Below are 13,613 nucleotides of genomic sequence, written 5' to 3'. Positions count from 1 at the left end.
GCCGTACGACCTCAAATTGGAGGGAGTAGGGACAGCAAATGAAGTGATTGATGCACTTAGAAAATTGGGAACACAGTGCAGGAACATTGTGGTTGCGTCTGGTGGAAAGCGCAGCGGCTGACCGCTCACATCCCTTTGTTTCGTCCTCCCACTCTCTCTCCTCGTGGTAATCATATCATAGCCTTCATCACATCAATTCTTGGAGGCAGGCTGTGAGGAGAGGGGTGGATTATAAATGTATGAGATGCAGGACAATCGGCTATCAGTGACTTATGGGGTGTGCAGGGAGTGTTTGATGGCATTGTGGTCCTTTCCCTGTTTGATCTCACTTCAGTGGCGATCACTTTCTACGGTTCAGAGGTGACTGACACAAAAGTTGTTGGATCAGTGATTAAATATTGAAGCTTTGAGTCAGACTGAAATCAAAGAAACATGAATTGCTTTGTTTCTACAGCAGTGTGACGACTTTCTGATCTTAAAAAGCTCTTTGCCTGTTCTTTTGCTATTGTCATGGCCAGCATGGCATATACAGATCAAGGTTGTAAGGAGTGGCACAGCAAGAGGGAAGTTCTTTGTGCACAAACTAGAGAATAGACACACAAAGATTGGCTCTTATTTTCCACGAAACGTTTTTTATCGTCAAGATACAGAAATATGGAGAAAATATAGACTCAAATATAGGATAATGCTGAATAGTACTAGTAACCAAGTACATTTGTAAAAAAATACAAGTACAGAAGTACAATTGTAACATACTGTACATGTACTTTACTTGAGTATTTCCATTTTATGCTACCTTATACTTCTACTCCACTGCATTTCAGAGGGAAATGTGCTTTTATTTCATTTACCAGCTAAAGCTATTATTTATCAATTTATAAAACATGACACATTGTTGTAGATTAAACTACCCAACAGTGAATGAAGCATTTAAAACAACTCAAACATATGCATGTTAATGTAGCAATAATAAACTAACTTTTCCTTTGAACATAAAAGTACACTTTGTGTTCATACTTTTGAAAGAAAGACTTTCACTTGCTACTCTTGCTTAAATAAACGATACGTTAATACTCATTCCACAACTGCATTAAACATATTTAGACTTACAATAAAAATACAAATGTACAGCAACAATAGAAGTGTCAGTAAGCCTGTCTTTATTGTGCTTAAGACCGTTATCTAACATCCTCACCTGTACACTATGAGTCTTCCCCTTCAGCTTATCAAATCCCTACAGCCGTCTGACAGTAGGAAGAACTGCAGCGTTACATCGGCAGCCTCGAATTTAAAAAACGGCAAAGCCAGCGCTGCAAAATGACTTTGACATTTTGTTCATAACTTTGGCTAATATCATTTCCTCCTTCGACGAAGCCAAATTGGACGAGTGGACTCTTTGTGGGCCATTTCTTTTTTGTCACAACCTCATTGTTGCCTTAAAATGGGTAAGTTGGGCCGAGAGTTGAGGGGGAAGACAGAGGGATGGATAGAGTTTAGTTAGAAGATCCTGTGTCAGCTACCTTGGCAGTTGAGCAGGAAATAGCTCATGTTGTGACTGAAGGAGCCGCTGATGTAGTCACAGCTGTCGGACAACGCGCAGGACAGACAGCGGCGGTTGAAGGAACCAAAGGTGTCCGCGCTACAGCAACAAAGAAGAGGTCATTTCACTTTTTAAACATTTCTTTGTTTTTTATCCAAATGAGCAAAATGTAATTAATCAAAACAACAACTGCCATTACAGAAAACATAATACAGAGAACAGCCGTTACCTGTACAAATGTCTTCGCTTTGGACCGTCCTCAGTGCTCAAAAAGTATCTACATTCATAGAGAAAAAAAGAATGTCATGGTAGCAGAGTTTAGCTAAATCGTGTTAAAAGATACCCACGAGGAACACACAAGCGATGCCCCAAATACTCACTAGAATAGTTGTTTCATAAAAGAATGATGGGGGGGAAAAGGGGGGATGAATCTTTTTTAGAGGAGAAGTAGGCCAAATCTTGCCCCCCTTGGGAAAGAGGTTTTTAGGAGAGTTACTCAAGTCACTTCAAACACTGTGAATGAGTAACTGTGTTTCTGTTTGTGTGCGCGAAATGCAAGTGTGTACATGCGAGATCATGTTTGTCGGATCACAGTTGCCTTGTGGCCCCAGAGTGTGGGTGTGACGTTATCCGGGAGCGACGGGGATGAGTCACAGCGGGGCGTTTTTTTACACCGAGCCTATTTGAAGCGGTTTATCGTGTGGAACCGTACGAGCTGGTAGAAGAACACAACGCTCTCCGCAACAGACGATAAGTTTAGTTGCTGTCTCCAAATGCAGCATCGGTGCTTTAAAAACGACCACGATCTTGACAATAAAAAGGGCCATTTGCCTGTTGGACAGCAACACTCTCTCTGTCTCTGTCCGTGGTGCTGAAATATTTAACTCCTTAGCTCTCGGCAAAAACAAGCGAGTTTCTCTGAGGCAGTAAAAACATGTACATCAAAGTTCTAAGTTGTTCTTATAACCTTTAGTTCAATGGTATTTTGTTCAACCTTATATTTTAGAATGACCAACACATATTAGACATAATTAACACTAAAACAAGATCAAAAAACATATTTCTTTATTGTTCGACCTAAGCGTTCTGCTCATGTCAGCTATTTTCTCACATTTCCTCATTAAAATAAAGTAGTAAACATTAAAGAGAGTAGAACAAGTTTACTTTGAATGCACCTGCGGGCCAAATCTCTAGCAGAATGACAAGCTTGACAAATGTACCGCTTCCAACCATGCGACTTTTGTTTGCTTATAATTAAACAACGTGTACCGACATAAATTACTGCAGAATTATGATGTACTGTTGCTTCTCGCTGTGAGCGTGTGGTGGTTTGTCTGGCTGCTGCTGGCGGGTTTGTGGGTGCTCACATCAATTGGCTGTCCTCATTGTAGGCCAGGACTTGGGTGACATCCCAGTCTCCAGATGTGATGGACTGCAGTGTGTCAGTACTGGTGTTGGGCTTTGGAGATAAACAGAGGAAGTAAAAGAACCAAGACAATAAAGATGCTGATTTTATAGCCTACTGAATAAAACAACACAGACAACAGAGCTACAGTATGTTTGTCTCACCAAGTATAAAGTTTACTCATACCCCTTAAAGCTCATAACACACACTTTTGAATGATACTAAAAACACTGAATGGTAAACATGTGATAGATGTTTACTAACTCTAAACATTACTGCACACATAAGTATTGTCTTACTTGGGAGATGGACATGGAGATGTGGAAGAACTTGCCCCTGCCTCCTTGTGGAATGGCACGGGTGAAGAACAGCTTCAGCCCATCTTTGGAAAACAGAGGCTTCTCATTCTGAAGACACGGTGAAGATTATTTTAATGTTTTACTCAACAAAACATAGAAATAGCACCTCAAAAAAAGGGTTGGTAAATGCAATAATTATAGAAAAGAAGTCCCCCCCCATTACAGCTTACATGGGTAGACCCTACAGGTGAATAGGGTGACATTTTTAACTACCTGTCTGTGCAGCCATCCTTCACTTTCATCCTCATGTTTCTGTAGAAGCAGGTTGACAGAGTTGAGTAAAAGTAATACAACATCCCAGAATGCCTTTGAGACATACAGTACACGTAACACACACACACACACCTTTGTGCAGACCCCCGTTGTGGCCTCACACAGTGTGAGTATAGAGATGTTCTGGGCTCTGTTCAGCCAGTTGATGGCCAGTTTGGTGGTGGTGGCCCATTTCACCATGGTCACGTAATACTCACTGACAAACACAAGGACATTATTAAACACTAATTACTCCGTTTACACTACAAGGTCTGCGAATCAGCATCGTCAGAGAGTAAAGGACAAAAATGTTGGAAAAAGTTTCCATTTACTGAAAGCATATTATGATAGAATCATAAAATGGGATGAAACATTAATGATATAATGAGCCACAGCGAAGGAGGAATTAAAGACTGGGTATGAATATGAACAGAGCGAATGGGGACATTAAACGTAATGGAACTAAACTTGGGATCACATTAAGTAAAAATGCATCGCTGGAGAAATCTTTGCAGTACACAAAGTAAATTAAAAGATGTAACTTCAGAAAATGAATACATTGACAGATATTACACACACGAGAGAACATATGAATATGAATTAGATATTTAAATTCACAAAATAAATGCATGAGGTGTAAGATTTGCATAATTTGACTGATTGGAGCGATTGATTGGTCGACAGCTTGCATGCCTCACCCCATCCTGGGATCGTCGGGTCTCCTCATCTCGATGGTGTGAAGAGGGCCGTTAAGGTTCACAACATACAGAGTGATGACTGGGTTCTCCTCACCGGCCTGAACGGGACGAGGAACGAGAAGACGATGTAAATGATACGACTTCTAGAATCCAAAGAAAATGTCCAATAATCCAATTAAACTGTGCACCTTCGGGTAGTGGTACTCTTTCCCCATTGGGTACGGTGAGCCCGTAAACATGGGCAGCTCCATTCTGGGCACCAGGGTGTCATTGATGGTGGCGTACGCTAACCTGGCACCATCTGGAGACCACCAATGGGCAACGTGGGACTGGAAGATCTCCTCTGGAAGAGTGAGAACAAATTGATCATAATCATAATGACAGTGAATAAAAAATTGAATAAAAACTCACACAGCAGAGACATAATCATACTGCTGTTGCTTATCATGGTTAGGTATTAAGAGGTGTTATGCTGCATCGTTAGTATTAATCTTTGTAGTGTGTTGTTCTCTGTTCACAGAAACTCAGTACATGGGTCTTGCATGAATGTTGGCGGTCATACGTGATTTATGGATGTAAAGTTTTTGATTTCACAATAGTAAAAAAATATGCAGCTTAAGCATCACGGTGTCAAAAAGGACAAAACCTACAGTAGCCGGTACCAGAAGATAATGCCAGTTCATCACAAACATTTCATAAATATACACAAGTTAAGTTTTATATGATTCCCTCCATTAAAAAGACAATAATACTTCTAAAAAAACAGGTCAAAGCGGCAGAAAATGTGCCCCGTCAGCAATACTGTATACTAACTCTTGCCTGACCTGTTTGCTATATTTGGATTCACTCATTCACTTTGTATCTCTCTCTTAAACCTACACAGAAAAACACACAGAGCACCAAATGTTCAGGTCATAAATCACAACTGCGTTTAATCTCAGCACAGCTGATCGACCAAAATAGAACTCGGCCAGATCTCCTAGAAACGAACCGAACAGCAATTTCTCACCAGGTACAACTACACCGTGTAGTTCACCGTGTAACTTTAGTTGTTGGGTTGCCCCTACCACTGTGTGTGTGTGTGTGTGTGTGTGTGTGTGTGTGTGTGTGTACATTTTCAGCAACAAACTCACGTTAACTCATTTCAGACTTACTACCGAGAGAGTTCCCCTGAGACCCTCTGTGTGCAGGTGTGTGTATTTAAAATCGTGTTGCAATCGCACACACTCATGTTCAACAGGCAGAGAAAATAATGGGGGAAAAAGCAGTCCACGTCCTCCATCTCTTCAGCTACAAACACACACACACACACACACACACACATACACACACACACACACACACACACACACACACACACACACACACACACACACACACACACACACACACACACACACACACACACACACACACACACACACACACACACACACACACACACACAAAGTCCTCTGTCAACACACAGTGAGTTATTAAGAAATTATGCAAATAAAAGCTCACGGAGGGAACTTTTTCTGACAACATGGTACACGGCCGTCTCCATCCTACTTCATTATTAAGTCTGTGGCGACGGCGCACACGGCACTGAGACAGTTCCACTTATTGCTACAGTGTGCCACCAGCTACATTTATAGCAACTTTTGCAATTAAAATTTCATTAATGTTGTTTATCTGTGGGACTGGGCGCTCGCTTCGGGGAATTAACAGACATCAACTACCAATTAGCATTTTCATTAACTGTGCACGCTTGGTGGAATCACTTGATATGCAGCGTCATTTGACAAACACCCTCAGCACAGACGCTTGTGTACATTTGTTCTCTCATGCAATCCTGCAGAAGTAATTGCGCCCGTAGCATCTTGTCACTGCTAAATTACAATGCTACACATCTCTGTGCCAGTGACATGAGAAGAAATGGGCTCAATGGTTGCATTTAGTCCAGTTAGTCTTTGCACTTCCTGCCTGCCTGTTGCGTCCACCTGCACCCTGCTGGCAGGGCTCAGTGGGGAATAATTGGATCACACTGTCTGATGATGAACAGGGCAGCACAGGACAGCATTATGCTGCATTTGCAAATGGTAAAAAAAAAAAAAAAGATTTCCCGCATGTCTAGTTCTGCTGCTGCCTGCTGATTTCACCAGCAGCAGCTTAAAAAGCTTTCCACGTGGAGTGAAACCGCCGGGGCTGTCGGATCCGCTCTGCTGGGGGACGCCCAGTCACCTTGACTAGCCAAGGAGAAAGTAGTTCGCTTTCTAAAGGTATCCTAATATGTGCGCAATAACAAAGGAAAGTGAAGGGACAAAAGGGAGAGAAAGTAAGGGAGTGTAAGTGAACTACTTCTGATGAGCCAGCTCTCACTTCCTTTCTCTTGAGCGATGAAATGGCGTCTCTTTCTTTCTCCAGTGATGATTACCAAGGTGAGCTGTCAGGGGCTCATCTCCCCTCTCCATGTCCTCCATCCTGCTGCGCAGACTACATTATTCACTGAATAAAGGGCATTATTAATGCATGAGAGTCAAGTGGCGAAGGAGAAATGATGAGTGCAGATACGGGCAGAGTGAACTAATGAGAGAAAGAGAAGAAAATCAAACCTTGGTCGTGGCATTTGGTTCATTTCTTGCAATTAAAAGAAATACAAAAAAAAATATGTGCCTATTACACGAGCCATATGGTAGTATTGAAACAGAATAGTGTGGACAAAATGATCAAGTCGACTGTTCTTGTATGAATTATTGGCATATGTCTCCAACAGAGGGCAGCAGTGTCACATCCCACAGTCATAAAGTAGAGCAGCACTAAATCACAGAGAGAAACGCAGCTTTTTAGTGTCTGACTACTTCCCTCTTGTGTTCTGAATACTCACAGCCTGCAGTCCACCCCCAATAACCAGAGGTAACAATTGCATCAATCCGACCGTCACCTCCACCTCAAAACAAAACTAAATCCTCGCTAACTGATTGGGAACCGTTGTATTATTTAATTGTCATAGTAAAACAAACTAAATCTACACGGCATGGCAAAATCCTTTTTAAGTTGAAATGTGACAGCAGGGACACCGTCCTCCCGACTCACTGACGAAGCAGGTTGGTTCGATGACATTTCCACCCAAGATGCTGAGAACATGTCGGTGAAACAGCTGTTACTATGAATACTGTTACCACTGCGCTGACGGTGCAAGTGATAATTGAGCAAGAATAGAAAAGCACAAGACATGAATGTGAGGTTTAGCTGAGCATCTCCAGAGGCGGCACTTCGTGGCTCCACCTAAAGATAACAGTGGTAGACGATCATGATATGTCTCTATGAGGTCCTTTCCATAATGTTGCCAGACACAAAAAGCACCTTTAGTGGACACACGTTGGCGGTGAGTAGTTGACCCGAGCCATTACATGTTAGTCGTTTGGCGGCTACAATCAGCAGCTTTCTCCCTCAATACTGGACCAATTTCAGCAGCTGCTGTCCATGTTGGTCTTTGAGATACACAAAAACACGTGAACCATGAGTCCAGGTTGAAAAATACTGCCGTTACCCTTTAAGCTTTAAACTAGAGGAGGGAAGAGAAGCATTGGAGGATATAGCCCCTGTGGATACATTTATCCTGCAATGGTAGCACAGACTTTTGGTCGCCCTCTCTGATGCTAAGCCTGTCTAGTGCTCCATCAATTTTAAACATAGAATGATGTTTACTTGTCATAAGGAGTCCTATTTCCCCCTTTGAAAGCAGTAATGTGGCTCTGGAGGGACATTTCCATGGTTATATTTCAAAAGGTTTTCGTTTTATAGCACATTGGGCAATAAAACACATTTATTTATATCATGCACACATTTTTGCTGCATGATTTCTACAGACAATTCAAAATGCAAGCCCTAAAGGTGTTATCTACAATGTTGATTAAGCTATCAAGCACACTCGAGTTACGTCAGGACAATTTAGTTTACGAGCAACTCTAAATCAGTATCCTACAACGACAATATCATAGAAATAGATATTGGTATCTACTGGTGTCTATCTAACAAAATCTATTACATTTATTTCATGCTGAGAAGACACGGACTTTCCCAATTCAGATTTTTGTCACATTCTGGCGGCAATGTCACTTAAAAAGTTCAACAAAACTATTTCCAACTGTGTGTCTCACATCAGTTTTCAGCTTGTTTTCACAAACAAACCAAAAACAACATTTTTAGTAATCTGTTCCTTTCCAGCGCACGAGTGTTGATTATATGGTTACTCCGGGCCCCGCAGGCCCAGCCACAAACAGAGCGATAAACAGACACAACCCTGCGAACAAGCCTCACGATGCAAACAGTCATCTAGCCAAACATCTATGGGGGCAAACATGACTCAAATCAAAGCGACGCCAGCTTTTTATCTCGGCGCACCAGAGCCCAATGAACAGCTGTTTCCTCGGGCCGCGTCACACTGCAGGATGCGTCAGTATCAGTGCAGCCTCGATAATCACACAGCTGACAGATGACGGAACACTTGAGACTCTCCTGAGGCGTTTTGGACTATTACACACAGCCGACGGGGGTCTCGGCTGTGTCTGTTTAATTCAATTTTCTTCTCTTCTCACGTCTCTTTGCGTCTCTCCTGCATGCACACTACAAACACGCACACACATTCGTGGATTAAGACAGCAATGCAAGCCGGCGGATATTCAAGCCTGGGAGATTATTTGCCAACCTTTCACCCCCCTCAACACCAAATCTGCCCGCGCAGCGACAGCCAGAGCTTAAGACCTCATTTCCCCTCTGCGGCAGTCTGAGCCTCATCTTGACCTTGGTCAGAGCAGAGCCTCGGTCATTAGCATGGAAAATACTCTGCCCCGCAGTCCCACTGATGAATGTAAACATCACACAGCCTGGCGCCACTTCTAAGCTCCCCTGCAGATGCTGGCATCACCACTGGACCAAAGCCAAATCTATTTACAGGCTTACGGACATTTATAAGACAAAAAGGGATTCATCAATAATAGAAATTATAGGGACTTTTAGCATATTACCAAAAATTGTCATATGTCGAGACAGGAAACAGTATAAAATCTAGACACCATGGAGAACATCCCCAGACAACAAGAATGTCCACATGTATTTGGCCGTGTAGTGTATCTCAATATCTCTTACGCCTACTTTAGTAGTAAGTAGAACCCTTTACAAGTCAATCGCATCACAGACTACAGCCTCCAACATCACCATGACGTTGAATCAACACCTCTCTAAAACACTTTCAACATAATCTGAACATTATGATCTTGAATACTAACAATTGGTTTAAGCCTGCTATTTTGGGATGTATTGCATTTAATTGAATAATGAAATATTACATGATAACAGGCAAACGAATATAGTAAAGATAAGCACCAAATATTTTACAATATGACATCTCAAGATAATGAAACGGACTGGAAGAATGTCAACATGCCATCACATCACACTATCTATTTGGAAAGTCATGTGCAGGAAGGAACAAAACATTATGAAGCTGGTTCTGTGTTTTATCTCTCGGTGAAAGATTTATACCGGAATAATGATGAGTGTAAATTACCAGGCCTTCAGCAGCGCACAAATACGTGTCAGGGGGGGTTAGACACTGTAATAACACTCTGATTAATGTTTAAATGCCTGGGATTGTATATTGCTCTTGAAGGATGGACGTGGTTTCAAATGTCAGCCCGGCTAATGCGGAGATAAGAGGATCCGTGGGTCGACAAAATTAAATTAAAACAATCCAGTCGCGGAGAGGGAAACAGACACACAGCTCTCGTCCTGGTGCGTTGGGGACCTCAGATAACCTGAGATGTGGCAGCCACTCACATCATCAAACAGATATGTATGGTTTTATAGTGTCACTCGAGGAGTAACATCTCGCTGTATGTCGTGGGCTGTCTCTAGTTCTGCTATCTCTCCATCTATGTGCTTGCCGCTCCCCATCTCCCCCTCGCTCTGTTATTAAAATGCAGTTCCACTGGAGCAGAGAGTGCACCCAGCGCAGCGGATATAAATTCATTAGTTGAGCGCTAACATGGCAGCCGTCCCGGTTTTTGTTTTTGTTGACTGCGAGGCACACAGGTGAGCTTTGATCGGCGGCGGCGATGCTCTCAGAGCACCGTGACATCTGAATCAGAGTGTGTACAACATACGCGCCAGCGCTGAGTAAATGCAAATCAACCGATGTAGAACATTCATTCATTTTCAGGGCTGTGTAAAGCATTGACAGGGTTTCCTCTTTTAATTTACCTGCAAGAAACCAAATGCAACTCGGCAAAAATACTAATGAAGATGCAGCCCCTGGGGATCGGACCGTCTCATGTCATTACTCGCTAATACATGGTAAGAGTGTTCACATTGAAGTAATGGTATAGAGGGAGGAGAGAGGTTCACTTTACTTATTTTCCTTATTGGTCATCGTGACGTACGTCAGTGCTTCTGAATCTCTTTACCTTTGATGAGACTTTGATGTCTGCATGCGATCCCTCATCACATGGTGCATGTATGATTGTGTTGTGAAGTTAAGCATGTTTTGTCTTCTTTCCTATCCTGTAAATCATGTAGCGACCCCTTTGGTTTATCTTGTGACCCCTTACTATGAGTTTGGGAACCGCTGGCTTGATACGACTCTCATGTCCGTTGGTTTAATATAAGGCTCTAGCCAGCAGTGGTTGGCTTAGCTTAGCATGAAGACTGGAAACAGCTACTTTGGCTCTGTCAAAGGTTGAAACAATCCGCTCAACAACAACACTAAAACGTACTATTTAACACCCGTACAAAACCCAACATGAATAAATGACAATTTGCAGATTTTCGTGGGGTTATGTGAGAGATTTAGAGCAGCGGGTTGACAGAGTAATGCTCACTGTTCCCACATGTCCTGTCTGGAAATCTTGCAAAACTACTGCCGTGCCTCTGGGGGTAAGTCCCCATGTTGTAAAGATAACTTTAAAGGAGTAGTTCAACGTGTTCGACAGCAACAATGTGTTCAGCCTTACCTTCATACAGCCAATCACTGAGCCCATTGAAGATGACGCCCTCCTTGCCAGTCGACACCAGACGAATGGAGCGGTTGTCAACCCTGGAGCGATAATAGATGTTGTTCTCAAAAACGAAGATCTACATGAGCCAGAGAGAGAGAGAGGGGAAGTACATTATGTTTGCGTGAAACACATCACATGTTGGAAAAGGCAAAACCATCTTTAGAGACACTATCCTTAAACCCACGACAAGAACTTCTGTTTCAAGCAGCTCCCATCCAGAAAAGCATATAATCCCTTCCAGCTGATACGAAGGTTGATCTGCACCTGACCCCGACTGACAGCCTTTCCGACAGGGAATTTCATTATTGTGAATGAGCTGTTACATTATTATTATTATCAACACTCGCAGCAGAAAGCCTGAAGGCAGTTTGGTATTCATACCGACACGATGTATGGCGGGTGTCATGCTATCACAGCTAAAATCAACCCAGGGGGTCAAAACACACATCAACCTTTTCACCTGTCACACACAAGAGAGTGCACATTTTGGCAATGGTACCTGTTTATTAGAGAGACACCAAAGAGTTTTGACGAAAGGAAAAAGACGTCTTTTCAATTTCTGAAAAGATGGCAAACGTTGGGACCAAATTCTGATTTTGATGCTCTCCTCTACAGGGCCTTCAGGCTCTTCAAGATAACTGAAGGTCAACTCTTTCATTACAGAGAATAATAGATCATCATCACCCACGGTGAGCGTGATAGGGCCGGTGGGCTCTTGGGGCCAGAATTTTAAAATGTTAATCTTAATGCCATGCTGAAATCAATCCCAGGCTATTACAGAAAAGGGTTTGCTCGTGATCTCAAGGATTAGGGAATCTGTGGGCCTCGAGTTGCTATCATGCGATCAGCTTGTGAATGATTCTACTGGACATGTTCACACTGAGAAGTCTAAACGTTGGGATGGTGTGCAGCAGGAAATCCGATACCGCAGCTGCAACGATCACTGAATGCTTACTACTTTCTACACCAACAATCTACCCCATTTACTAATTTAGCCCTTTTCAATCTTTTACTATTACACCATGTCTCAGTAATGTGGCATTAGGTATACACACTTGCATAACAACTAACAAGCTGGTTAAAAGTGTCTCCAGTGAACCCTGCATCTCCTTAAAAGGCAACACAGAATCTGTCACAATTAGTTTTTCTTGAGGAGTTTGGAGCTGGGGGCCCACGTGGTTTGGTGTCACTTTGGAGCAGATGGAGTCCCTGTATAGAAGCTAATGTAGGCCACAGCACAGAGAGAAGACCTGGCCCTGTTCTCTGAAGGAAGGTAGAACTCAGCCAATGATGGCTGGGATCCACATTAATCCTCAGCGAGAATATTTGGACGAAATATTTGTCCTCACCGGCCCATTATTTGGGCCGGTGAGGACACTGCTGTGCTACTGAGACCTCACCAACACAATGAGAAAATTCGTTATTTTACACTTCTTTACCGATAAAATGATGATGCTGTTTGGGTAGGAGAATGTAAAGAAACGTGAAGGTTTCAGCAACATATTAAACCTATTAAAGTGTTCTCAAGTGGAGTCAAGGGGCTACATTTTTTGAACAAATATCTGCAAAGCTAATTACATTCCTATCAGCCTCAGCTGTGTTTCATGCTATTTAGTTTGCATGCTGACATGCGAAACTAAGACCATGAACACGGTAAACATAATCTCACAGTCTGCTCACACTTTCATGGTGAGCTTGTTAGAGGCCGAAGTCAGCATTTAGCTTGAGTGCAACCTTAATGGCGGTGTACTCTTGTGCCTAAAACGCACCAGAGCAGTGGTGCAGAGTGGCCTGCGGCGAGGCGACGGTGCAATTAAAATGAAAAGCTACGGCTGCTCAGCACGGCAGCTCTTTCATTCTGTGGCGAGGTGCGGCCAAACTAAAAGTTGGAGATTAAATTAACTCTCGGCGGTAAATTGCAATTGGAGGATACCGGCAGCCAATCAGTAAACGGACTCCTGTGACATGTTGGCCTCTGTTACAAAGAAGTTCTTCCCATCTGAAACAGACGAACACGCTTCCTGGCTGCAGAGAAAAACGTAATTATTGCAGAGAGCCACACTTGCTTGGTGTGTTTCAGGCATTCGGCTTATTTAGCAGAAAGTGGTAATATGGAGTTTGAAGGATTTGAGTAGTAAAAGTGGGGAAGGTCGAAAGAAAGATTTGACCACAATGCATTATGGGAAGTTGATCCATACTCGGGACAAAAGGTCGTCATAGGTGAATGGGACAAAGTCTTACAGTTTGTCTGTTTTTCTCTCGGTCTCGTTCACGTACACACACACACACACACACACACACACACACACACACACACACACA

At 42.8% G+C, this 13,613-nt stretch overlaps 1 protein-coding gene across 7 annotated transcripts in view; it reads right to left on the bottom strand.

Annotated features, from left to right (window-relative positions):
* The window catches only part of dpp6a (dipeptidyl-peptidase 6a), a 176,713-nt gene that overhangs the window by 8,340 nt on the left and 154,760 nt on the right, over positions 1–13,613 (bottom strand). For all 7 annotated transcript variants that reach the window (XM_031849967.1, XM_031849966.1, XM_031849968.1 and 4 more), the window contains 9 exons: positions 11,247–11,367; positions 4,443–4,597; positions 4,255–4,352; positions 3,650–3,773; positions 3,518–3,556; positions 3,245–3,352; positions 2,908–2,999; positions 1,770–1,817; positions 1,521–1,639 (listed from right to left, as the gene is read on the bottom strand). In XM_031849967.1, the coding sequence (XP_031705827.1) occupies positions 1,521–1,639; positions 1,770–1,817; positions 2,908–2,999; positions 3,245–3,352; positions 3,518–3,556; positions 3,650–3,773; positions 4,255–4,352; positions 4,443–4,597; positions 11,247–11,367 (904 nt within the window). The remainder of the gene's footprint in view (positions 1–1,520; positions 1,640–1,769; positions 1,818–2,907; positions 3,000–3,244; positions 3,353–3,517; positions 3,557–3,649; positions 3,774–4,254; positions 4,353–4,442; positions 4,598–11,246; positions 11,368–13,613) is intronic.

Source organism: Anarrhichthys ocellatus, unplaced genomic scaffold, assembly GCF_004355925.1.
Source record: "Anarrhichthys ocellatus isolate YVR2014 unplaced genomic scaffold, GSC_Weel_1.0 scaffold10, whole genome shotgun sequence".
NCBI lineage: Eukaryota > Metazoa > Chordata > Actinopteri > Perciformes > Anarhichadidae > Anarrhichthys > Anarrhichthys ocellatus.
The sequence above is the reverse complement of the archived record's forward strand: the minus strand, read 5'-3'. Positions and strand labels throughout refer to the sequence as shown.